This window comes from Gymnoscopelus braueri, assembly GCF_963280865.1.
Source record: "Gymnoscopelus braueri genome assembly, chromosome: 13".
Taxonomy (NCBI): domain Eukaryota; kingdom Metazoa; phylum Chordata; class Actinopteri; order Myctophiformes; family Myctophidae; genus Gymnoscopelus; species Gymnoscopelus braueri.
This window is the reverse complement of record NC_137615.1, coordinates 17,481,297-17,507,973: the sequence shown is the minus strand read 5'-3', so window position 1 is coordinate 17,507,973 and position 26,677 is coordinate 17,481,297. Positions and strand designations below refer to the sequence as shown.

At 44.6% G+C, this 26,677-nt stretch overlaps 1 protein-coding gene across 2 annotated transcripts in view; it reads right to left on the bottom strand.

Moving 5' to 3' along the window:
* camsap3 (calmodulin regulated spectrin-associated protein family, member 3) overlaps positions 1 to 26,677 on the bottom strand; it is a 36,762-nt gene that overhangs the window by 4,926 nt on the left and 5,159 nt on the right. Inside the window, exons 2-12 of one of the 2 annotated variants that reach the window (XM_080447806.1) lie at positions 20,823 to 21,085; positions 8,804 to 8,944; positions 6,766 to 6,852; positions 5,060 to 5,198; positions 4,517 to 4,656; positions 4,011 to 4,095; positions 3,868 to 3,907; positions 3,706 to 3,764; positions 3,356 to 3,428; positions 1,154 to 3,257; positions 791 to 915 (exon numbers count right to left, since the gene is read on the bottom strand). In XM_080447806.1, the coding sequence (XP_080303932.1) occupies positions 791 to 915; positions 1,154 to 3,257; positions 3,356 to 3,428; positions 3,706 to 3,764; positions 3,868 to 3,907; positions 4,011 to 4,095; positions 4,517 to 4,656; positions 5,060 to 5,198; positions 6,766 to 6,852; positions 8,804 to 8,944; positions 20,823 to 21,085 (3,256 nt within the window). The remainder of the gene's footprint in view (positions 1 to 790; positions 916 to 1,153; positions 3,258 to 3,355; positions 3,429 to 3,705; positions 3,765 to 3,867; positions 3,908 to 4,010; positions 4,096 to 4,516; positions 4,657 to 5,059; positions 5,199 to 6,765; positions 6,853 to 8,803; positions 8,945 to 20,822; positions 21,086 to 26,677) is intronic. The other variant, XM_080447807.1, reaches the window with a different exon arrangement.

The following is a 26,677-nucleotide window of genomic DNA, read 5'->3' as shown; positions in this document are numbered from 1 at the left end:
GTTAGGCTCCCCTACAGTCCAGGCGTTGTGAAGAGAAGCAGTCAGTACTTTTCAAAATTACACACATGTATTATCCACAACATGGGAAGGGAAACTAAAAACTAAAATACCCACACACCTCAGAATGGCCCAACTAATCTCAACAGCAACATTCTTTGATTGAATCGATTTATTACATTTAAATTGATAATCAATTGAAAACTGAAATTGATGATCAATTTATTAAATTGATAGATGTTATGATGTTTTGTTCCGGCCTGCCATCTATTGGGCTTGAAAAAAACTGGCCAATATTATTTGTTGCCGACCCCTGGGCTACGGCAACCAGGCAGAGCAAGTTGAATCAAAGTGGGTGTGTAACGATAATGGTATGTACATTTTTGTCAAATAACTTTCCATTCTAAGGACTCAAAATGCACTTATTCGTCAGAAATTGGTACCTCTGGAATCAATATATAGCATGTACAGTTTGGTTGGTATAGGAAAACTAACTAAAATACACTTTATTTTATCTATATTCCTAACTGTGAAATCACTTAATTTCCCAATTCAGGTACAATCTGTGAATTCAAATTCTAAATTTAAAGCTAAGTTCATTAACCTGACACCAGCTCAGTGGCATTGTGGTTAAAGTGTTCGACCTGAGATTAGGAGATTGGGGTTCAATTCCCTGGGGACCCAATGCCAACCCTTTGAAAGAAATCGGTATAATTAAACCAACTAAATTAAACCAAAAACATCTGCACACGCTATCCACCCATTATTTCCTTTTCAAAAACAAAAGTCTTACTTGGATTCTTTTTCTTTCTCCTGCTCCTGCTTGCGTCTCTTCATCTCCTCTGCTCTCTTCTGCTGCTTCTCCAGCAGGGCTGCTTTCCGCTGGGCCATCTCATCCTCTGGCTTCATCTTATCATCCTGTTTCAAGATATGATGCACAGACACAGTGATGAGACCGATGACGATTCAGCTCACAAACACAAAAGCCTGATTTATTTATTTAGTTGCACAGCTCGTCATACACCACAAATATCAGACCTACAAGCTCACAACATGTCACGCTGCGACGTGTTTTGAAGTTGTAGATGGGCTATTTTTAGTATAACTCAGGCTAAATGCTTTTCGGAACAAGAAGAACATTCTAAAAATAACTCGCCTTGAAGAAGAAGCCGACCCCTCCCTTCATGTCAGCCTCTGTCATGTCACTCATGCTATCAGAGAACATGTCCGGCCCTTGCTCCTCCTCCTCCGCCCCGTCCCCTCTCAGGGCCGACAGGGAGATCTCGATCAGGCTGCTGCTTTTGCCGTTCAGCACCGCCGCGGGGACGTCACTCTCGAAGGAGCACTCGGAGGGGGCCCCGGAGCTGCCACCCCCGCTGGCGAGGTGCTCCTTTCTGGTCAGAGTTTGCGAAGGGCCGCCCTCCAGGTCCATGCTGAACATACTCTGGTCATCGTTGGAGCCTGCGTCTGACAGAGCGTCATCTGTCGACGGACGGGGGAGAGGCGTGGCGACGGGGCTGTGGACCGGCGTGGACGCGGACGAGCGCAGCTCATCCACGCCGTCCGAGGAGCCAATGGTGAAGGAGGAGGAGGTCTGGACCTGGCACTGCCAGGGGTTGACGCGGCCCAGACGCGGGATGCGGTCCACGTTCTGCGGAGGGGTGAGGATCCGCGATACGGCGGGGACTTTGCCTTCCATGAGACGAACGTGGTGGTGGTGTTTAGGGCTTTTCGGAGGCACGGACTGGGTTCTGCGGTGGGCAACTTGAGGAGATTTGGGGGCGGTGGCGTGGTTCGAGAGTCTGCGGGACGGCGACGGGGAGGACGATGCCGAGTTCAGATCGCGGGTGGATTCTCGGGAAAGACGTGCTGAAGAAGGGACCGGGGTCGATGTCTTCGGGCTGGGCGGAATGACCCAGGATTTGCCGGGGACCGGCGCTTTTTTCCTGATCAGCTGATTCTGCTGGTTAGAGAGACGCTGCATGTCACTCTGCAGTGAGCTCAGCGCTGCCGTCAGCTTGGACACAGCGTTGTTATAGTCTCCTAGTGGAGCAGCCCCTTTCTCACTTGGGGTCCCGGACCCCTTCTCTCCCGGTGCGCCTGCTTTGCCCTTGGAGAGGGTGACCTGCTTGTCGGGCCCCAGCCCTGCTTTGGCATTACCATCCTCCTCCACTGAGGGGCGCCGTTTGTCTTGTTCACGCTGCTCTTCCTCCTCCATTCGAGCCAGCCTCTCCTCCAGCGTTAGGCGAGTGAGGTCATCTTCAGTGGACGAGGTGCTCATCTGACCGTCCGCTTCTTCGCCTTCTCCATCCTGGTCCTTCTTCAGCTGCAAGAAAGCGCTCTTCCCAAGCCGCTGGCGATGCTTGGCGAAGATGGCCTCGATGCGCTTCTTCTGGGCCTCGATGGCCTTGCGCTTCTCTTCAAGCCGAGCCCCCAGATCAGACATCTCAGTGGTCAGCTGAGGGTTCTTGCTGGGGCTTTCCTCAGATTTCTGTGCCCACGAGGTCATCGGAGGACCAGGAGGCTCGCTGGACTTGGGCGAATCCAAAATGTGTTTCTTCTTGCGCTCCACAAAGCTGGTCATCTTCACGCCGCTATCGGGTGCCTCGTTGCCCGAGCCTCTCACAGAGTGAATGCCAGCAGCGGGTGTTGCAGGAGTGGACTGGGTCTTAGGGAGGTCTTCTGAGGCATCCGAGTCTACGCTGCCGTCTCTGAGGACTGAATCATCGTCCCGTGAACATTCAGATGCGTTTCGAGTCCGTTTAGGCTCTCTGGAATCTCCAGAGGGGCGGTACATCATTCCTGAGCGGGAGGGGGCGGAGCAGCTCATGGGGGCAGGGCTGAAGTTGTTTCTGGAACTGGAGGGGTCATCGGGGGAGTGCAAGTAGAAACCATCGGGAGCTCCGTCTGGGTGGAGGCGAGGCTCCATCTTGTTCTCGTTGTGGATTATCTGCAGAGCTTCCTCAATGGTAGGCAGCTCTCCCGTCTCACTTTCCTCGAGGCCATTCTCCTCTGCCATCTGGGGTTCACCGGAGGACTGGGTAGACCACGAGGCTCTCTGGGGACTGTGGGGACCAGGGGACTTGCTGAGCAGGTGGCTCAGGTCCTCGGGAGGAGTGTAGGGCACTCGAGTCATGGTTTGGCCTGCTGGGTTGAGCTGGTCTGAGCTCATGGAGCGTGTGATGGGGTTTCCCATGACAATGTCCACGTCACTGTCCAGACCAAAGGGAATGCTGAAGGACACTGCTGACAGGGGACGGCTAAGGACAAGGAGACAAATGAGTACCAAGTACACACAGAAATATATAAAAAACTAAACACACAGCACATGTGTGATGGCAAAGATGCGTTAGCCTACCTGAGAGGTTTCTTGCCCCAAGTCTTTCCGGCTACTTCTATATGAGACATTGAGGTAGACTGAGTCAAAGATCCTGAGTGCATTGAGACACACACACAAACACAAGTAAAGGCATGCACGCCACAAAGCACGAATCACAACTCAAAAAAACAACACACAAAGAAAACAAATAAATAAATTATACATAGACATTTTCAAACATAGACAAAAACAACAACAACAACATGCTGACATAAACCACAGACACAGACAACTGGGGGGGGGAACAACAGATGGTATAAAAAGAAAAACGGTGACAATCAGGGTTATTTTTAAATCACATAACACGCCTGTGACCGCCTTTAACATACCTGTCGGTAACCCCGAGGAGATGGGGAGGAAAGGCTTCTTGAAAATAGACGGAGAGCCACTGGAAAACACAGAGAGAGAAAATACTCCCAGTTCAGACATGGGATTCTTTCAACCGAATGACATCAGACTTACTGTACAGATGGGAAAATAGGAAAAGCTACCTGTTACTGTTCATACTTGGCGTTACTGGTTTGGAGCCATCTAGAGAAACAGAAGATCATGGTTATTGGTCGTGTTGGTTGGTGGTGCTACTTGCAGAACTGCTGTCACAGGGGACAGTGACGATGATTAAGGTCTTACTTACCAGCCGTGTCTATTGGTTGAACAAACTCTGGCCTTCGCACCTCAAACCAGTTGAGCAGCTCTGCTAGGAAGCTCAGCAGGTTTGGCTAAACACATCAAAACACACAAAGTTTAAGACTTGAGACTTAACCCATTAATACCTGGAACGCATCTGTGTCACATTAGATTTATTTGGCTATTCAAAAATAGCAGATATACAAGCTCATAGCGCGGCACCGAGTGCCGCGCTATGAGCTTGTAGATCTGCTATTTTTGAAAAATCGTGAAAAAATATTTTTCAGATTTCTTTTCAAAAAACTGTTAGGATTTAGAAAACATTTTTAAGAATCGCCTCAGGTCTTAATGGGTTAAACATGACGACAGCAGCACATAAACATGAGTCATCCAGCGGTCTTACATACTATAGGACAGGTAGTGGTGTGTGCGTATGTGTGTGCGTATGCGTATGCGTGTGCGTGTGCGTCTGTGTCTGTGTCTGTGTGTGTGTGTGTGTGGGCGTGCATGTACCTGAAGCTCCCGTGGAGCATACAGTACATCTTCCAGAGACAGAGCACAGCAGCACTTCAGACAGCTGTCACAGAACTCCCGGATAAACTGCAGGTTGTACAAACTGTCTGCCACGCTCATCGTCTCCTTCATACAAACATCTGACATGGAGATAAGAAAAACAATTACAGTCAGTAACACTAATGTTATCATTAACGCATGAAACACACACAGAAAAAGGCAGTGCTGGACCCTGGATTATTGTTGCTGTTGTTAACTTCTATGTGTTTTTGTCGTTATTGTTATTACCGTCTGCATAATTCCTCATCCCAGGTTTGGTTAAGATAGTTTAGTGGTGGGGTTAATGGGGGATGGATCCATTGTAGGAGTATTTCATGTCATTGTATTATTTGCTTGTTGATTTCTAAAATGCCAATAACGAAAATAAGAATAGGGGAAAAAAGGAAAAGGCAGAGCTGCACAGGGCCCATAAGAGCCATTTTTAAATGGCATTTTGCTGTGCACACACTTCATTATATTGTCTTGGTCAGCTTTTGCCATTACCTTCAAGTCTAAGCAGGCCGGGGCAATAGTAGTGAATGACAGCAGCGACAGCACAACCACTGGACAGGTCTTTCACCTCATTCACTACTGGGAAGGTAGGCCTCTGTTTGGATGCCATCTTATCCTTCCTGTAGCGTAGCTGGGAGAGAGAGAGCGAGAGAGTGTAAGTTCTTTAGTCCTTCACTGTAGGTGAGCTCAGTGCAATACAGCTAATGTTTGCTTTTTGTCTTCTTTAAGGGTTTGTTGTTGTATTAGGTCAATCCAAACAAACGTTACAGCCCGGACTCTTCAAACATGGGTGGATATTCAAATGAACGGCCTCCGAGTCATGAAAACGTTCAAAAGAATTCCAGAGGTCGAGGGAATGGGGGAGAAGAAAAACATGCTAATGCACAAGGAAAGGAACAGAAATGAAATGAAACGAAAGGAGAGGTAGGTACTAGGCAGGCAAATGACAGAAGGAGAGGGACCTAATCAGAGCAGAGGCAGCCATGTCGGTGTCAGTAGAAAGTGGGACAAGTGGAGTCTCAGGAGGCAGAGAGACAGCCAGAGAGAGAAAGACAGACAGACAGACAGACAGACAGACAGATAGATAGACAGAAAGAGAGAGCAAGAGGTACAGACAGAGAGAAAGAAAATACCAAACTTCTCCAACAGGTAGAACTGAACACAAAGAGCTTACTGTCAACACGCACACTGTATACACACACCCCTCTGTCCCTCAGGTAGGACCGGAGGGACAGGATGCAAATGTCATGCGCAGACCTGCGTATGTAAGTGTATCGATGGTGATTCAAGAACCATTCAAGTGTAAACAACAACACCCCCCCCCCCTCCCAAAACCCCATGACCTCAGCAACCGTGCAGTTCAATGCAGATGAGGACACTTGAGGCACATCAGCAGATGGGGGGGGGGAAATGGAGAATGGGGAAAACAGACCTGACCGTCAGAGAAAGAAAATTAGGTTGCGTTTTACGAACGAGCAGCGGAAGGAAGGAGGGACAGGAGGAAAGCAGGAAGGAACTTACAGGAACAAGTTTCCAATACCAGCGTGTAGGACACTGTCAGAGAAAGGAGCGAGAGAAGGTAGAGAGGAACGAGAAACGAGACAGATAAACAGAATAAGATGGATAGGGACAGGTATTAGAGCTACATGAGAGAACTGGAAAATCCAGGCAAAGCGTTGATAATGACAGCATCGCTCAGAATTAGCAAAACAATCTCTTGTTTACACATTAACTCCTTGAATCCTATATACTTCGCAAATAGCAGATCTACAAGATCAGTCACAAGCTTGTAGATCTGCTATTTTCACCAATTGTGTGCCTGTTATTTGTAGAATGTTCACCTATTATGACATACCCAGAATAGGGATGCTAGGGTTCATGTGGTTAAAAGATTCCACACCTTTTTGTGCTAAACTTTATCCTTGCTAGTTGTGTGCGTGTGTGTGTGTGTGTGTGTGTGTGTGTGTGTGTGTGTGTGTGTGTGTGTGTGTGTGTGTGTGTGAGAGGCAGGAGCATTAGCAGAATCAACATTACTTGATAGCCTCCAGACTTCAGACTGTACATAATGCACGTGTTCAATGTAAAATATTTGTTGAAAGACTGCTGTACATAAGCGTGGTTACAGTAGATTATCATGTGTGAGACAAGTACAACATTTAGCTTGCAGAAATACCCTGGGTACATAATTGAAAACTTACTGAGGGTTGCACGGACTGGGGCTCCGTACTGGCCTGAGATGGTTCAAACTGGGTTCCTTCAGTACGTTCTCGCAACTTCTGGTTTAACTGTATCCAAAATTCAGAAACATTACATTATTGTATTTGGTAACACTTTAGATTACAGCACAATTTTTGCAGTGCAACCATACCATGCTAAATATGACCAATATTTTGGTCATTGATGGGTTAAGTACAGTACAATATTGCGTAAACGACACACTGATCCTCTGTACTCTGTGTACTTACCTAATGCACGTACACATATGTAAGGAACGCGTGTTACAACACTCTTCAGACTATGTTTCACCAAAAACAACTAGGATTCAAGTAGCTCTTTAAATAACAACACAAGTGAAACTGAAGCTTCTAGGAGCCATGTTTAAGTCTGGGAATAAGTGTTATACTATTATACAATGGAGTATATCCAACACATAGATGAGTACATACTGTACATACAATACTATATTACAGATAATTTATCAAGTTCAATGTCATACAAACCTTATCAGCCATACATCCTGACATGACAGTCTATGCATAGATAAAGTAACGTGTATCTGCTTAGCATACTTTATTGTAAGTATTATGTACAAACCTCAGTCATTACCCATTCCAACAACACATCTATCAGTTTGAAAGCTCTAAGACAACGTTTCAGGCCAAGGAACCCCTAGAAGAGAGAGAGATGAAGCAGGGACCCCCTCTATATTGTATAACATTGTGCTGCAGATTAAACTCCTTGGTCTGCTCTGTTTTTTTCTACACCAACCCTCTTTGCCAAAAAGAGCCGATCTACAAGCTCACAACGCCTCGCGCTTCTGCTAGCTCTGGCTGAAGTTCTCCTCATAAAAGGGATGCTAGGGTTCAAGTGGCTAATATCATATTACACAAAGATTTGGCGGCACCCCCTGTAATAACTCTGATGTCCTCTAGGGGTCCCGGACCCCCTTTGAAGACCCCTGCTCTAAGAGATTCAAGCCTGCAGTGTACTATTACACAATGGAGCACAGTAATTAGTCCAGTATGGGGAGTTAGTTAAACTAAAGTGCATCTGCAGGGTGGTTTGTTGTATAATTGTTGTAATGTACTTACAAAAACCCATCCCAACAACAGTTCCTCCTTTGTGTTATAGCATAATTATTCCCAGACTTGAATCTCTTGCGCCTAATTTATGCTTCGAAACGGCGGTGTCACGCGCCAAAAACAGCTGATCTACAAGCTCACAACAAGTCACGGATGCGACCCGCTGTGAGCTGCGACACGCTGTGAGCTTGTCGATCTCTTATTTTCACAAGCATTAGAGCTTTCAAATGGATAGATGTACCCTACCGAAGCTGGTAAATCCTATGTAATATAGTGTAATCATAATGTACTAATGCTGATTTTACATGCACTCCATTCTATAATAGCACACTAATTCCCAGACTTAAACATGGCTCCTAGATGCTTCAGATGCCCTTGTTTTGCTGTTGTTTTAACAGCTGCTGGAATGTATCCTAGAGGTTTTTGGCAAAACAGTGTCCTTCCTAATGTACTTACATTACCGTTGGTAAGTACACAATGTTCCATTATTTAAGTACAGAGTATCAGTGTGTTATAGTGTTGTGTTTTCGTTTTGTGTAGCCGGATGGATAGCTGGTTATCGTGCCAGCTATACTGTGGGCGTACAAAGATGAAAACATGTGAAGAGACCAAGATGACCTGACAGCATAGAGAGAATATCGTCTCTGTCCGGTGAAAACCTCACACTGTACGTCCAGAACTGTTACTTTTCAGGATTTCAATTCAAAAATAGCAAAAAGTAGCAGATCTGCCAGCTCGAGCTTGCAGATGTGCTACTTTTTAGGCTTTCGTGTGACGCTGTAGTACGATCAAGTAGGGCGTTAATTTACGAAAAAAAACACAAAAAAATGTCAAATATGGAGATAAGAGGTTTCTGCCCGACAGCGACGATATGCATAGAGATCATGCCACAAACAGGCAGACGGTAATCTCCGCTCCTTCCGCTCCTCCTTACCCCGTTAACCCAATGAAGTAGAGTCTCCTCCCAGCTGGAGCCTCCACCCAGCCGCTCTGTGGCCCCGCCCGTCTTCACCACTGCCAACGTCTCCATGGCTCCCACTGCCATCAGGGCGTCCATCACTGCCAGGTGAGCACTCTGCACCAATCGCATGGGAGAAAGGAGGAGAAGAAGAAGAAGAAGAAGAACAACAGTCAGGGGTGGGGTGGAGATGCAGAGAAAGCCAGACGGCCTTTACGGCCTTAATCAATTGTGGCTAATGGGATAAACGCTGGCCTGTGGCAGCTCTACTGGTCTGGCAGGGGAACGGCCCGGAGATAATGCAGTAAAGGCCAAGGGATCACTCAGGGCTTTCGGTGCCATGAGGGTATTTACCATCTAAAGCCACCAGGGGTCTCCACGGGGTTGCATCTGAGTCAGCAGAAACATTGACAACATGGAAGCTGGTATGAGAGTCCACAGTGAGCACGTGTTGTGTGTTGTGTGTTGTGTGTGTGTGTGTGTGTGTGTGTGTGTGTGTGTGTGTGTGTATGTATGTGTGTTGTGTGTTGTGTGTGCGAGAACTTTGGATGGACATTTCTACTATCAGTGAAACATTTTGCCAATATAGGATTTGATAACATTCCTTTCCCTTTGTGGATGTACCTTCTCTCTGGCTTCCCCTGTCTCCTTCTACCTCCTCTGCTGTGCAGTAAATTATGTCCGTATGACTCACGTGGGACAGACTGCAGAATAGAGTGAGCGCTGTAACTGACTCACCAGGAAGCATTAGAAAAAGAACAGTATTCTCTTCCAGAAATAAGAATTCCACAACTGTTTTCCAGTTTGTGTGTGTGTGTGTTTGCATGCACAGGAAGCACAGTATGCAAGACCAACACAACAATCACAGAACATTTTAACATCACAGGCATAAGATTGTAAATGTAAGATTGTAAATGTTACAGAGGTCAATGTCTCCAACCTTTCCATCCCAATCAACATGCAATACATTACTGCCTTTTTTCTCAGAAGCGATAATCCATTACGCAGCCTTTTACCAATGGCCAGAGCCCATTAAAACACACTACCAACATTATCAGCTCAGTTAGAAAGAGCGCCTTAAGTCCCATAAGATGGTTAGCTCATTAACCACCATGTTCCATTCACGCTACGGGGCCTCAAGCTACACAGAACATGTACTCTTGACCATATTGATCTATTGCTGCCTTCAAGTCAGCATAGGTTATCCATTTGTTTCAAATATTTGAGCTAGCTGAAGAGCACCTGATTTATAATTAAACACATTTATGTCCATTTAAGCATTATTATCACATCACGGGTTTACAGTAGTAAAACAAGTGGGTGAAATTCGTTTTCGCATAGTTCCCATCATATCGTCATTTCCATAGAAAAAAGAAAGGGAATAAGAAGAGGGGCGGGAGGGGGCAAGGGGGAAAGGAGATCAAACAAGAGAACAAAAAAAGTTATGTACATATTTACACATGGTACCTGAGATAAGATAAAGGTGCGTGAGCATAGCAGCAGACGTAGAGTATACTGTGCATGAAAGAGGAACAGTCACCTGCAAATTAAAACAAATCAAACACTCCAGTCCTCCCCGTTTGTCTAATATTCACATGTATTTATTTAGTTTAAGTTGGCTGCAGTTAGTCACCAACCCACCATTGACCAAAAATTCAGAGTGGATTTATTGTCTTATAACAGCTACAGCGACTCTACATAAATACCAGGCAGGCAAAGAGGTGGAAAGAATAACAGAAGAGGGTGTGTATCTCACGTTGAAGGGGCTTCAGGAGAGGCTTCCTCTGGCAGTCATGCAGCGACCCCCTAGAGCATCAGAGACACTGGACACCATCTGCAGGTATTGGACACCTATCCCCACTCCAGTTACCCAGATCATTTGAACACCCAGCTTTACTTGCAGAAGCCCAGGAACGCCTGTACCCTGTCTTTGATACTCAAACCATGCAGTGTACTGTACTGTACATCTTCATTTGCACAACAGGATGACTCTCAACTCAAGCCTGTTTCACAGTGCAGCTCAAGATGCATCAGCACTTGTTTTGCAGTATCCCTTTCTTTGCAGTATACAGTTAAGTGACTTTGGCATATGCATATCCTTGCATTGTACCTTGGGAATGTCGCTGTGAAAGTGCTTACTCATGCGCCACCAACTCCGAGGCAAAAACGTTGTGCATTTTATAGTACTTGGCAAGTAATGCTGAATGCATTGGCCTCCACTAGCCTAAAGCTCACTGGGCTTACACAAATCCATGGCACTGCAGTAGGGTTTAATGTTAGGCATATTATATTATTTTATATCATCGCTGTCGGTCAAAAAACCTGTCCCAAAAAACATTACTTTTCAGGAAATGGAAAAAAAAGAACATGTGTTCTAATGGATCGAACGTAGTTATTTGTTGTTGTTAGTACGTTCAGTGGTTAAATATTTATAGAACCCACAGACATATTGCATGTGATTATAAGCGAAGATTTTCAAACTATTTCAAAGATGTTTCAAAAATCAAATCATGTGGATCTAGGGATCCACATGGGAACAGTGTGGCTCTCTCAGCCGTGGCTCCATTGTGGATCTCAGACTTCATGTGGCCAGCCTATGACATCAGTTGTCAATGGCATCAGGCATACAAAGTCTGGCCCTGATCAATCCAGCGGTTTGAGATTAGCTCCAGTCCAGACACAAACACACACACACACGGCTAGCCTATTGCAGAGCTGCTACGTAACGCCATAAAAATAGCAAAATATTGCCTATTGATCTGAGCTTGTGGATCGGCTGTTTTAATGTCATACGATACGAAAAAGTATGAAATAGGACTTAAGGGGTTCAATGACCAATAGCATTAAGTGATCAAAAACATAAAAAGATGAACTATGGAAATACAAGGTTTTCTGCCCAGCAGCGACGATTCTTTCCTTCTGTCTCTACCCTGAAAATGTAAAATTATTTCACCAACTCTATTTGTGTTCTACATAATATTCACCAGCAGTACTGTGGGGACCCTCCCTCTTCACTATTGGCTAAGTGCAAGAAGCTCCCAGAGTCCCAGTTATAATAATTAACTCTTGCCGATGGGGAGGACAGGCAGGCCACCAAAGAATTCTTATCACAGGGGCCTATCCCTTAACCTCCAAGTCTGAGCCTAATCTGTGTAAACCAGTGCCTGATACCTTTTACTACTTTACAAATTCCATGTTAGAGCTGAGGCATTCTTATTAGAACCCCTAAAGCTGGATTTATGCTTTGTGACAAATGTCATAACTGCATGGAGTGCGATGTGTTGCTTAGCAAAAAATAACGTAACTGGGAAAAAGAAGTGTGGACACATCAGTCGATAACACATTATTTTGGCTTTATAGTGCCCCATATGAGGGTGGACGGCTATGCAGTTTCTCACATCAGATCAGGCCTGTCTGCACGTCTGTCCACTCAACCTTGTTGTAAAGCGCTGACCCGTCAGAGCAGGCGGAGGCAGGACAGGGCGATGCTAGCAAAGGCCTGTCAGATAGCATTGGATCTGGCTCTCTAGATGACTGCAGTCAGGCAGTCAGAACTGTGGGGCCTGGACACTCTAACCCTGCAAACAGCCTGGCCTAGAGGGGAGAGTTTCTCCCAGTATGCCTGTGAGACATGTCTTGTCCAGTTAGTGGGAAAAAGTCTGCAGTACAGACGGAGACAATTGGGCAGATACAGGGACAGCTGAGGGACAGAGGTTCTGTCTGTAGACTGAGGAATGCCAGGGAACCACCGTCTCTACCAGGAAGTGACCGGTTCAGAAAACCAATATACGGGTCAAATGATTATCGTTCCAGCCAATGATCATAATTTTTACAATTATCTGACATGCTTGCCCGGTCACATTTCATGTGATGCATGCACTCCTCTGATGCAGCCACCACTCTCTGAAAGGTGAAGCCTTGTAGTCTGGCTCAAAGTCACGCTTGCAAAATTACTGGATTAGTTGAAACATTGACAATGACTGACGAGGGAATAGCCTTCACCACATGGCACCCTTCACCACATGGCATAAAGGCTGTTTAACCCGGTAGGCAGAGCATGCTAAATGTATGTAACTCACTCAGTAGCTGTCACAAAGACCACACTATACAAAACGTACAATACTAGTCATCTCTCTCTCTGCAGTTGACCTGCTAAATAAGGCTAGACTCGGATCAACTCATTTAGCAGTTTTTTGATCTGGTCAAGAGAGAATCGGCGGATATGAATATAAGGTCTGTGCTCCCAAAAACAATTCCCCTCGGAAACCAGGGGCGCCAGCCGTCATAGTGGTAGGGTCAACCCATAAAAATGTGAAATATTAGGAATCCGCCAAGTTTCTTCAAGTACTTCTTGGAATACTTTGTTTGGTATGTCCATGTTTTTGCGAACGCAGCGGAAGGAGGCGCGCCTCCGCGCAAGTGGAGCTTACTATGAAACCCTGCTCGGCTTGTGTGTGTGTCTGTGTCTCTGTGTCTCTGTGTGCACTGCCTGTGTGCAGCCCCTCTGAGATAAGTAAATGTCCAATTTAGACGTACCATACATCAAATGAAAGGTCTTTGAAAACTGAACACACCTGTCAAGGTTGCGTTTAAGCCCGCCTCTTCCCCCGGAAGCCACGCCCCGGAGAAGGCTCCTAAAAACTCCCCATTGAAACCCCATGTTAAATGAAAAGTGCCCGAATCGCTCCGAAACTTTTTCTACCCCCCCTAAGTGGGGGTCTACGAACAAATACTTCGGGCTCGGATTTTGGCTCCGCCCCCCGGAAGTGGGTGAAACAGGCACTTCAAACACTTTGTTGAATTGTTCAAAAACATTCGAAGATTTTGTTTGTATTATTATTATTATTATTATTATTCTTTTACTTTTTTTTCATTAATTTTTTTTCATTAATTATTTTATATTTTTTTGCGTTCGCTTCCCGCGTTCGCTTCCCGCGTTCGCGCGTCTTACTTGTATTCAAACTCGTAGCAACTGGCGAGACTAGGCTACTCGTTTTGGCAATTATGTGGAGGAACAATAACATTGTGCACGCCAACCAGATACAGATATTAGTAGGCAGGCTCTAGACCGGATCACACTAGTCAATTGGGAACGAAAACCAGGCTTTCTACATGGTGAATTAAGACTAGATGAGCACTAGAACTGTATCAACTGCAATGTGTAATTATCATGTACTGTGCTTGTCATCTGGGATGCTCCTGCATTGCCTTGTATTGCTGTTGTCTAATTGGTCCTGGGGTGAGGCCAAAGAAAGATGCTTTTCCAGCTGTGGTGTCCAAAGGTTATGGGATTAGACAAGGAGGCTGAGCTTAAGCCTGCTGTTACTTTAACAGCAGCCAAAACAATTAATCTCAACTCATCCAAGCAACACGATCATAACACCAGAGGCAGCTCCACGAATCATGTTCAACCCAGATTTGGCTCAACAAAGGGAATGAACTCGTTCTCATGCTATTCAACAAAAATGTGGAATGCCCTACCAAAAGGAGTAAAGGAGTGTAAAACCCTACTCACTTTCAAAACTGCCCTGAAGATACACCTTCAGGAGGCTGCAATTCGAAAATGGCCCCTGTCTAAGTCTTAACCTACCCCCCCCCCCCCAACCCCCCCTCCCCATTTTTTCTTCTCTTGTACATATTTTTCACTCTTCATACCAGTAACCTGTAAGCTGATTGTATGACGTTCTGTATAGTAGTGTGTATATCTGTCTGTCTCTTACATGTCATCATGATTTGTGTGCATGGGGATCTCATCTTAAACAAGCTCAGTGCTTAATGAGTCTTCCAGTTTAGTAGACCTTGTATTGTGAATTTGTACTTCCATGTACTGTTGTTCTCATGTCTTACTAAATAAAGTACATCAATCAATCAATCAAAACAAACTGAAATATATAGGCTAGACTAGCAATTTCTACAACATGAAAGAAGCAGACGATAAAACAGTTGGGACCTTGTGAAAAGCGAGAGAAGAAAGAGAGGAGAGGATTAGAGCCTGACAGATGCTTCGTTAGACTTGTAACAGATTATGTCCCATTCTGGCATTCCATTGCACAACCTAAATTAATGAATGACAAAACATGGTCCAAAACGCTGTCTGCGGCGCACTCAAGTTAAGTCATATCTCGATAACCAGCCCATTTAAACCACAGGTGTAAAGTTAACTTTTTCTCATACTGAAACCCTTATTTTATTTTAAACCCTATTTTTCTAAATATGCATGCTACAGGTACAAATTCTGCAATTTATTTGACTTTTTTGGCGGCATTGGTATTGGCAATTATACGGCATAGTTCGATGTGTCCCGATTTGTAACCACCAGTTACACCTGCCGTACCTATTTTGGGCGAAAGTTTTCACAAATTTGTTGATGTTTTTCAAACTTATTTCAAAATGTTGCACTCTATTTCACAACATATCGGTCAAAACATCATTAAACTGTGGTCTAGGACTCTCCGATAGCGGGTTCAGCATCAAACCCAAAGATATGGCATCGGTCGGGTCGGGGCTCTAGAGAGGATGAGCATTAAGCAGAGAAGAATGATGGTCTCAGTGAGAATGTTGTTGTTATGCTGTACAGTAATTATTCTGGAGGGAGTGGAGAGGGTAATTCATTACCAAAGAGAGGAATGAAAGGGGAGAAGCAGGGGGGCCTCGTGGATTCCCTGTTGCCAACGCTGGAGAGCTCGCTAAGCCAAATCACAAGTTTCCCTAATGAGAGAGGAGCGAGGAGCAACTCTGGAACACACAGCACACCGCCTGCCAGTCGGATCACCATAACAACCAGCCATCTGACCCACAATGCACCTTAACACAAGCCTGCACACAGTAGTACTCCCAGCTTAACAACTCCGGCTTGCCATTTGGAAATGTCTAGCCGCTAGCAGCAAGCAATACAGGATAGGGGCAGGAACATACACACCGGTGTCGGAGAGGTGCCGACTATAGAGAAGATACAAGTGTGAAGGAACGCAGTCGCACACTCGTAGCCACGATGCAAGGAAAGATGCTAAGAACCAACCTGACAGGCAGAGGAAAATGAACATCAACCAGCAGAAATCATCATTAATGCCATGTCTGCATACTGTATGTCAATAACAACACAACCAAGGCAGAAGTAAAGGCACTTGCTGGTCATTACGTGTGATTATAATGAAGGCTAAATCTGATTATGTGTGAAATATGACTTAACACCCCCCCCCCCCGCAGTCTAGTGAGTATAGCGACTGATGCCTATTACGGGGACAGATTGAGACATGGGGATCAGGCAGGTCTGGGGCCCGATTTGGGATGTTGGGTAGAACATTACCAAGCTGACTCCCACGGTCCACGGTTCTATCAGCACTGACATGCCTAACTGCTTAAGCAAGAAAAACTAGGTTAGCATTATTCCAATCCCCATCTGGATAAGGCCAGCACATTATGAGGTCTGGCAACAAGCTTTTATTGTCTCCACTCTAAAAAAGAAAAGGCATAATTGCTAGCCCACGCTATTTTTCCGTAACAGAGCAAATGTTGCGAGACAATGTTTACCATTACTGATCCAGGGATAAGAGCGTGCCAGTGCTAATTTCAACTGAGCTTTTGATTGATGCTCGCTTGACCGAAAACCTGCCGACACAGCAGTATGGTTTGAGACCAAGTGTTCAGAGAGCGTTAGCAATGCTACGGCTACACAACTGACTTCGTAACGGTGGGAGCAAATATGGAAGCATGACCCCAATAGCTAGGGTTTTCCGTAGTATAATTAAAACCATTACATTTTAACACAACTTTATATAGAAGCTCTCTAGACACAATGACGTGACATGTAGGTTTGACGTTTCCAGAGATGCTAGATACTGTACATTAGTGGTCCTCGCTGATGGGTCATATGCGGATGACATGGCACTCCCGTCTGGACGGCAGATTATCCCTAATCTTCACTGTCAGATCTTTATCCTCAATCTGAGGAGTGATGGGGGGCTGGGCCACCATCGGAGAGAGAGAGAGAGCTACCAGGGAAAGACTGCCAGCCTTCAGAGAGGCCTCAGGGTGTGCCATCTATACAGCGTTCCTTTCAGGATAACTAGACACCTTATGGATTTGCATGTCTGGTGCAGCATTGGCTGAAGTTTAGCTGAGCCAGACTAACGACGACGTGAGATTTGCCAGTTATCAAACGATAGTATACCAAAGCCAAGGTCAACACAGTGCATGTGCATGGCATGACACATGAAATGCTGTTAAGAGTGATTGAACAGGCACAACTCGTGTTGATGTCTGTTATGTGTGCACTGTGTCATAACTACTGTTTCCCTTGTTTGATATAATTTCTGTCAGGCAGAAAACTTGTGTCTCCATATTTCAATTTGATTTATTTTCAATAGTTTTGAAAGTGAAAGTGGTTAAGTGTGTCGTTGGGTTTTTATAAATAATATTAACCAATGGAAAGCATTAACAAGAGCTCATGACTATAACTACATTGGATCAACTGAAACACAGGTTCTTTCTCCCAGTTCCTGAAAAGTAACCGTTTTGGACATGCAAGGTTTCCATCCGACGGCGACGATACATTGGAATTTGAGCTTTGATATATACAGTAAAGCAGCGCTGCAGCAGATTCCTGCTGCTGCAAAGTAAAGCGGTTTACTGGCCAAGGCCCACATTGATGGTCCATCCGCCTAATGCTTCTGCTGCCGCATGACCCACTTTTCTGCCCTGGCCTGCCACACTGCCAATCACCAGCACACACACGCATTAGGTCCAGGCTGTTAGCTCACTGATTCTCAAATGTCAAGGACCCCCAAATGAATACGTATTTGGCCGCGGACCCCCATCTGAAAATAATTTGTGCCAGGGATCGCCATACAAGATTTGTGTTAATTATTTTTTTTAAATGTTCAAGATGTTTATGATGTTAATATTAACAATTTTATAGCAGGAGGACCGCCTGGAACCTCAAGGACCCTTGAGGGGGTTAGCTGGTATGCTCACATAGCACTGCAACCAACTGCAAATGCAGCTGCAGCATCAGTGACAGCCAATTTGACAATTATGCAAAATAAAATAATTGCAATCAGACGATTATGTAATCATTGCGACAGGCCTACATAGCACTGCAAATGCAGCTGCTGCTGCTAATAGGCAAGTTTGGAGTTTAGTGCAAGGCCTTTGACAGCCAAAAGCTTGAAGTAGTCTGACCTGATAGCATCACCCATAGCCGAGACAAAATACACACTCATGAGTCATGACATGTACACACACAAACACACAAGCACACATGCACATAGAGTATAGTATATGTACTGTCATGCACAGACAAAAAGCTTGAACAATTTGCCTATCACATTACTGCCATACCATGCTAATGGCATACTGTGGGATACATAGCCACAATGTTGTAACCACTTAGTGGTTTTACCAGCAAATAAATTCTACCTTGAGCCGAGACATGTATTGCACAGTACAGGTAGCAGCAGCATTCAGCAGGTGAAACTATACTACGATTTCTATGTTATGTTATACAAGTCGCTACCTTTGCCCTACAGTTCCAAAAATTAAGACTGCCGTTTCTTATAAAATCTAAAATCTGTAATTATTTACATAATTACTTCTTACAAAACGTGAACATTTATGATCAAAGGCAACAGAAGCTCTGCTGACTGTTTATTAGACAATAAGGTGAATAAAATTAACCTCAACAACATGCGGGCTATGGTGTACAAATTGATTTAATCATCCAAAGCAATGTATTAGTCATATCCAAAGCGAGGGGAAATTGTTTAACAGATTGAGTAGCTCTCAGATAATAGCCCTACAAACTGCGATACTAAGCTATTTTTTCTTCTTCTTTTTTTATATTTGTTTACATCATCATACACACACACAGCAGAAGCACATGCACCATTAACCCATTAAGACCTGAGGCCGATTCTACAAATGTCTTCTTAGTTTTCTGAAAAACCTATGTTGCTATATCAGTGGTGCTCAAAACCTTTTCATGTCAAGGACCCCCAAAATTATGTATTTGGCCACGGACACCCCCATCTCAAAATATTTGAGATGGGGGCAAAGATTTGAGTTAAAAAAAATTACTTTAAAGAAATATATATATTCAAATGCGACGATTTTACAAAAATAGCAGATCTACAAGTTCACGAAGTGACGTGCTATGAGCTTGTATATCTGCCATTTTTTAAAAGCTAAATTATAAACATGACACAGATGCTTTCCCGGTTATAATGGGTTAAGCTCATCATCACCATGGCACTGGCAGGAACACACCTGACCTGCTTCAATGGCCACTAGAGAGCATATGGAGAGAACAGCTTTCAACTGACTGCAAGGGGAACTCCGGCTCTACAGATCCCAAGAGATTTCCTCTCTGGCTTTCAAAACACAACCTGTGTGTGCATGAAGATGGCTGGGCTTTGCAGGGCTTTGCCGTCGCATAATGAAGACAATGTATTGGATGAAGGAAGGATTTCTACAAAATGCTTGGTTAAAAACTGGGTTACAGTGAACTTGCCTGCCTTGACAAGTAGGTCAGAAATGTAGTCGTTTCTCGGTCTGAACCACCAGCGTTTCCCATTCTCCCCTTTCCCATTAAATGAATTAAAGTGAATAAAGCAAGCACATCCAATTTTAAAAAGCCAGCTGCTGGGCCGAAGCAAACATCACAAAAGAATAGTCCGCACACTGGACATTTTGTGCCTGGTATCCACAAGTTTCCTAGGGCATTGTGGGCATCACTTCCTGTCGATTTGATCAGGGATCAAATCGACAGGAAGTGACGCCCACAATGCCCTAGGAAACTTGTGGATAGGGTGATCAGAAGTCCCGGTTTGGCCAGGATTGTCCCGATTTCAAGCTGCGACAAATATCTCATGTCCTGGTTTTCAACATTCACAAAAAAAAATTATCATGTTCTTTTCATGCAAACATGCTCACCTAACCAATTCAGAAAACATGAACAAATGCATTGCGTTTGCGTGTCTGAATTCAACGCTGAGACTGATGTTTGTCAATCAGTCCTTGCCGGTATGCAACACCTATGGTGCGTATACATGTGCGCGTGCATGAATGGGCGCGCGCGTGCACGACGAACGTGCGCATTGATTTAAGGGTCCCGGTTTGAGGGGCTGAATATATGGTTTCCCTAGCCTGGTAGCTCTTTCTCAGACCTTTACCATCACCTGCAACCAATGCGACTACTACCACTGCATCAAACGTAATCCTCCCAAAAAATCCCCCTCCCCCCCAAAAAAAAATAAGAAAAGAAAGAGGAAGAGAGAAAGAAAGAAAGAGAGAGAGAGAGAGACACACATATTCATGTCAAAAGCTAGGATGAAAAACCAGTTTCTCTTGTTCACAGCCTGCAAGAGCATAATAAGAACATAAGACAGGGAGCAGAGTGCTCTCTCGACACAGCATCTCCAGTTTCACTAGGAACTGTTCCGCCATTGTTCCCCACCTGATCTGGACCACCTATTGTGTTCCCCGTCCAGGCTCTCCCTCCCTCCCACCTCACTTGTGAGTATTAAAGGCGGCATTCATCCCATGTCACCCAGACCAGACTGCCGCGACCCTCCCAGCAGCCATCCACTCAGCTTCAGGGATCAGCTGGGGCAGCGGGGGTGGGGTGGGGATTCTGGGTGTTGGGATGAGATGGGGGTGGGGGGTGGGGGTCTTTTTGATGTTCTTTAATCCCACAAATCAAAGCATAAACAGGCCTCACACATCCACAACTAATGCCATCCTACCCCTTCTTGTATAGCCCCCCTGGTCAGCGGCTCTCAAGGCTGAGGACGATCAGCACATGGGTCCCTATGAGTCGAGTCAATGGCATGCTGAGACTCAGCCAACCTAAATCAACCGTTCCTTAAATTAATTTATTATGGTCAGCGAGCACACAGCTGCCAAACTGGTATGGAATAGGTTACCGGTAAGTCTTCAATCCTGTTTGTTTACTCTAACCAAGGAAGTTTCCAAATAAACACCACACACACATCCTTACCATTTTGATGGGTTTGTGCCGGAGGTCTGCGTCGGTCACCGGCGTGCCCTGGTCATCGGGGACCACGCCCCTCTTATCAAGGAGCTGCAGCAGGGCAGCGTTGTCCTTGGGGGGAGCATCGGCGCCGCTTGCCCCCAGCAGCAGGCTGTAGGTGCGGCAGTAGAGTTCGGAGGACAGCAGGAGACGCGTGACGGGTGGTTTGAGGTGTTCCTGCTCATACTGGTCGCAGTAGAAGGGGTCACGCAGCTCCACGGGGACATTCTCTACACGGAGACAAAACACAGAGATGTTTGTCGTCAGAGAGATGCCTGGGAGTAGTGTTACTGCTAGAGAGATAACTGTTAGTACTGCAAGCAACAAAACACAATTGAAGGGCGGAGAATGGAGATGATAAACAGAATCTCTGAGTGTTCTGTAAATAGGATAGATTAGGGAGCGGGCGACATGACACCATCAAGTACTAACCTCTTCAGTCAAAGAAAAGCAGAGGAGGGCGTCTTGTGATCTTGCCCTTTGTAAGTGGTTCTGGATAAGAGAGCATCTGCTAAATGCCTAAATTGCAAATTATAATGATGGAAGAACCACCATGGCTGTGTGTGCAACCAGCACGCTACACAGGCAGATTGAGACAACTGGTGACTGGTCTATACCCTGGGGCTATAATCATCCGAGTGAGTGAGCCTAGCAGGGGTTAAATGAAGCATGCTTGTTTGTGTATGTGTGTGCGCTAGAGTGAGAGATAAGGTAAGGGGTCGTAAGAGCTAGTGAGAGGAGTATAACTATACAGTGTGTGTGTTGTTTTAAATCACCCGTAAATAAGTCAAAAGGCCTGAAGGCAGTCAGTGGATATGATGACGAGTTGGGTCCAATTTCACCTTCCTTACAGTAAAGTCTTATGTATTTCCCTCTGTCTGCAAACTACACAGTTCTCCCTCTCACAGATATGATGCCACGGTGCATTCCAGGACCCATCAGGGTCACATGTTTATCCAGAGCCAGTCAACAGCTATCGTGAACACATCCAGTAATCAGCAGGCGTCAGGGCTAGCGAGGCATGGTGGCCCAGAAGGTTAGCGTCTGAGGATTACCAGATGCAATGCCACTTGTTTTTTCAAGGCCTGTGATAATCTGCTGCTGTGTTTTGGGACATCAGATCACCACAGAAGAACCAAATGTAAAAACCTGCATGTAACTTGTGTTGTTAAATAAAAGCGAGGTAGTCAGAGTGAATCATAGCCGGAGCCGGGTAAAAACAGGGAAAACTTGAATTCCATGTCTGAATAGCCTAGTGGACATGTATATCAATGCTATGCACTGTGGTAGCTTAATTCGCAACAAGCTGAGGAGTAGGCAATTAATTAAGCTATTAGTATGCTAAATAAACGTTGGACTGTTTCTTCTCTTTTTGCCAGTAAATGAGACCAGAATAAATATTTTTCCTGAAAACACACACACCTGACTGACACACCCTCTGGGGAACTGGTTTCACTGCATTCAGAGCTGACAAAACCAAGCCAGCACCAAAATCCAATAGGCCACTGATACTCAACCATCTGAATTTCAAGGACCCTCAGTTTGATATGCATATTAGACCACGAACCCCCATTTGGTCTGATTTTTAGATCACAGAGCCCCATTTGATATGATTTGATTTTATCTCTGGGACCCCAATCTGCACTGTAAAATCCTCAGTGTTTATTTAACTCTGAGAGTGTACAAATGGAACCAAATATGGAACCCGTACAGACTTGTCTTGCAAGTGTCCATTTGGGTCCCCTGGTTGTCCCCGGACCGACGTTGAGAACCACTGTAGGAGCCGCCATGAGTAAACAAACAAACACACTGAACTCAGCATTGCTCTTCTTTTGAAATGCCCTACAGCCGAACGTTGACGTTGATGAAATACTAACCACTTCAACAACTGTGTTTGTGTTTTGTGCATTACCGAGAGGGAACACTAAAGGATCACCACCACAGGTGAGATATGGCCATGCTGCTGTTGCCTCATGACATTCCTGTAATGTATCCATTGACATCAGACAATACAACAAGACAAAAAGCATGACACGCTCAGTGTGTGCAGAGAGAGAGAGTACAGTGTCCACGTACTCCCTCTCGCTGCCTGATGACTATAGGTGGCAGAACGACTGTGTGACTCACACAGGCCACATGGCCCATTTTGTTGTGACACACCATTGTGTGCCTTTCAACTCCGACGGGCAGGCTAGGGGCACATGGAAAAACCCTTACAAATGTTCACACTTTCAGTCACTAGGGTTCAGGTACCACTTAAGGCCTATTTCAAAATGTTTTGAACATTTTAACAGGTTGAAAGTGGCCAACACAAAATAACACATACGAGGAAAAAAACTGATGACTGTCACATACCGATAATGACGTGTTAAAATAGAAAAAGAAAAGTAAAAGAAAATGTAAAGCCGGATGCAAATGACACAGCTCAGAGATTAATGCGGTTGATAGGAGCATCATTTCCCTACAGGAAAGTGGAGCTATGAATGACTTTGGTGTGTCAGCCGCACCGCAAAAACAAAACAGGGTGAAAATCCAGACCAAACCATTTTCTCATTAAATATCTCAAGGAAATATAGAGCAAGACAAGAGCGACGACAGATGGTGGAGGCCTATAGCCTATCTATGCATAAGAAGAAAAGAAAACATCACCTGAATGTTTATACCACCACACACCCACAGGATCGTACTGTATTTAGATAGCAAACATTTGTGTCTGCGTGCAGAAATTAGCTAAGTGAAGCGGCAGGCAGCCTGCTTATTACTAGTCATGTCTGAGAGGTTCAGAGTCTATCTGTTGGGCTAAAGGAACATTTAAGGCAAAGGTTAAATGTGTCTTTGCAGACAATTCTGGAGAGTGGGTTGTTGCAGCCATATTATTAACCACTTGCAACCTGCCATCCCCATTTTATAATAGGTAAGTAATAGTAAGTAATAACAGTAAAAAAGAAAGAAAGTCTAACGATTTAAAAATTCTCAAAAAATACCAGGCCTTCAAGTTCACAACGCATCGTGATGATTTGGAGCTTTTTTAGCCATTCATCGTACCACAAAGGGCTTGAGTGGTTAAAAAACACAGACCACACCACAACATAGAAATTGCTGACTGACTTAAAACATAACAATAAATGAAGATGATTACTGTATGTATTGTAAAACTACTACTACAGAGACTACTGTAGGTAATGGATTTAATGCAGATAACATGTTCAATTTGCCAACATTGCTTCAGTGAGCTCAGCTGTGTAAGCTTTTACAGTATCTATCGCTGCTGACCTGCAGGCCTGATAGGCCCGATAGCTGGAGATAGCTGTGTCCCTCTACCTAATTGATTGATTGAGTTAGCAATAGCATGCTGGTCATGTCACAAACATTATACACACACGTGTCTGGCAGCCGTCACCAGACACAAAGAAACAAACGCATCCAAACACAAGGGTCAGCTGCTGAAAACAACTGCAGTGTGCGATGAACCAGGCTCCTGTACTGTAGCTCCTCGGGGAGAATCAGTAATAGGGCTGCCTGCGACTATTGATTATTTCCTTAGCATGAAGCTTCTTCTTGACGCATGCTTTGATCATCAAATTCATAATTGACTGAATCGATTCGTCTGAACGCATCGTGAGCTTTTAGATCAGATATTTTTTTCTTTTTAGGGGAGGGTTGGCGTTAGGGTTTCCCAAACCAAATACAAATTACAAATTTTGGTTTCCCCCAAAATGTATTATTTTCTTTGAACTGTTTCACCCCTAATCAGTAAGGTTAAAACCCCTGTCCCTCCTCCTCCTCCTTCCACTTTAGATCCAAGTGGACTGACCGTGCAGCATTGGATTTTGAGCCGGTCGCCATGGTAACTGAGTGAACATTAAGAAGCTCTTTGTATTAATTAAGTGGCACCGCCGTCTGCAAAAACTGAGCTGATGACAATGCGAGTTGCCTGGCTGTGTGATAGAACCCCTTCAGGAACCCTGGTGGTGCGGATTCAATAATGCATAAGAGCTCAGATGTGCAGAAGTGTGCAAACTAAGCATCCAGACAGAGGAAGCTGGGGCTCAAATGTCATCCTTAGCAATAAACAATGTCCCTTTTATTCTTAAGGCTTGGTTATTCTACACTTAAGTGGCATTTGTTAACCTGTACAATGTCCTCCGAAAACTATTGTAAACTTCTGATTGCTGAAAGAGTTGTTTTTATCCCTCGTTGAACATTTTTTGGGAAACCTTTTACAGATGGAATACTTTAAAAATTACCTTTGGTTTTATGCCTATTGGCTGTAGCTTATGCGAATGTCCTGGAACACGGAATTACAAAACGCTTCATCACGTGGCCAAAGGTATCAAACAGAGACGATTATATGCTCTGGTTTTAGTACAAAGCCAGGTCTTGTTATAATGCTCCAAAATGGCAGCAGTGAGAGAGGAGGCGTGTCGTTCTCTAGCCTACATGTGACCTCAAGTCCTTAATCCCAGGCACCTTGATGAAAAAATAGGCATACGAGAGAGTACAAAGCAAAGACTACACCCACAAGCCTGGCAGAGAACACCAACTCTCTGTAGTATAATACAGTGGTTCTCAACCTGTGGGTCGGGACCCCCAGGGGAGTCCCCACATGATTTTGGGGGGGGGTCCCCTGATGACCCTAAGACATTTTTTGATACAGATAAAAGATATTCAATGAAAAAAGACCATTACTGCATCAAAAGTAATCAACAAACTATACTATAAAACTGGTCAAACATTGGCCAAATTGTCAAATATTATAAGAATGAGGCAAAAATAGTTGATCTACAAGCTCACAACGTGCGTTTTGAGCTTGTAGATCGGCTATTTTCACAATATTTATTCGTCGAACCGAGTCAAACTAAATGTTATGCCTCAACTGACTACAATTCCAAGTGCTTATCAGGGTGGGGGGGGTCCCCAGTTCAAATATGATTATTTTGGGGGATCACGGCCTGAAAAGGTTGAGATGAGAACCACTGGTATAATATACAGTAGATCAGTGTTTCCCAACCTGGGGTGCGGGCCCCCCGTGGGATGCTTCCAAAGATCACAGGGGGGAATGAGGCCTTGTCTGTTTGGAGGTAGTGCAAAATTGTAAACATGTTGCACAAAATCCTATTTTTTTTTTAAACCCATTGAGACCTGAAGCCGATTCTACATGTCTCCTAAATCTCAACAGTATTCTGAAAAACGTATGTTTCTATATCAGTGGTGCTCAATCTTTTTCATGTCAAGGACCCCCAAAATTATATGTATTTGGCCGCGGACCCCCATCAAAATATTTAGTTCCAGGGACCCCCAGAAGCAACGATTTGAGTTAAAAATGTTCGCTTTAAAAATATATATATTCAAAGATTTGCACACATTTTCACGAATTTTCAAAAATAGCAGATCTACAAGCTCGTCGAGCTTGTATACCTGCTATTTTTGAATAGCCCAAAGTGTAAAATAATGCTTTTTTAGCTCAAATCAAAAAATGACACAGTTCCAGATCTTAATGGGTTAAATAGTATTTTCAGAGGTTTCAAAAAAGTTTCAAAACAAACGAAAATAGGCAATCTACAAACGCATTGTGAGTTTGTAAATAGGGCTTAAGTGGTTAACATGTTTGTTTCTTTGTGTGTCTGTGTGTGCATGCTTGCGTGCGTGTATTTGTGTGTGTGTGTGTGTGTGTGTGTGTGCACATCTTGTGTCAGATGTAAGGAGGGTGGGGGGGGGACTGCAGTAGATGATAGTGTACTGTAGGCATGTTCTACGTTATGTAGAACTGTAATATTTCCTAAGCTCAGCAGTTTTTTAAATATCGTCTGGTGTGACATGGG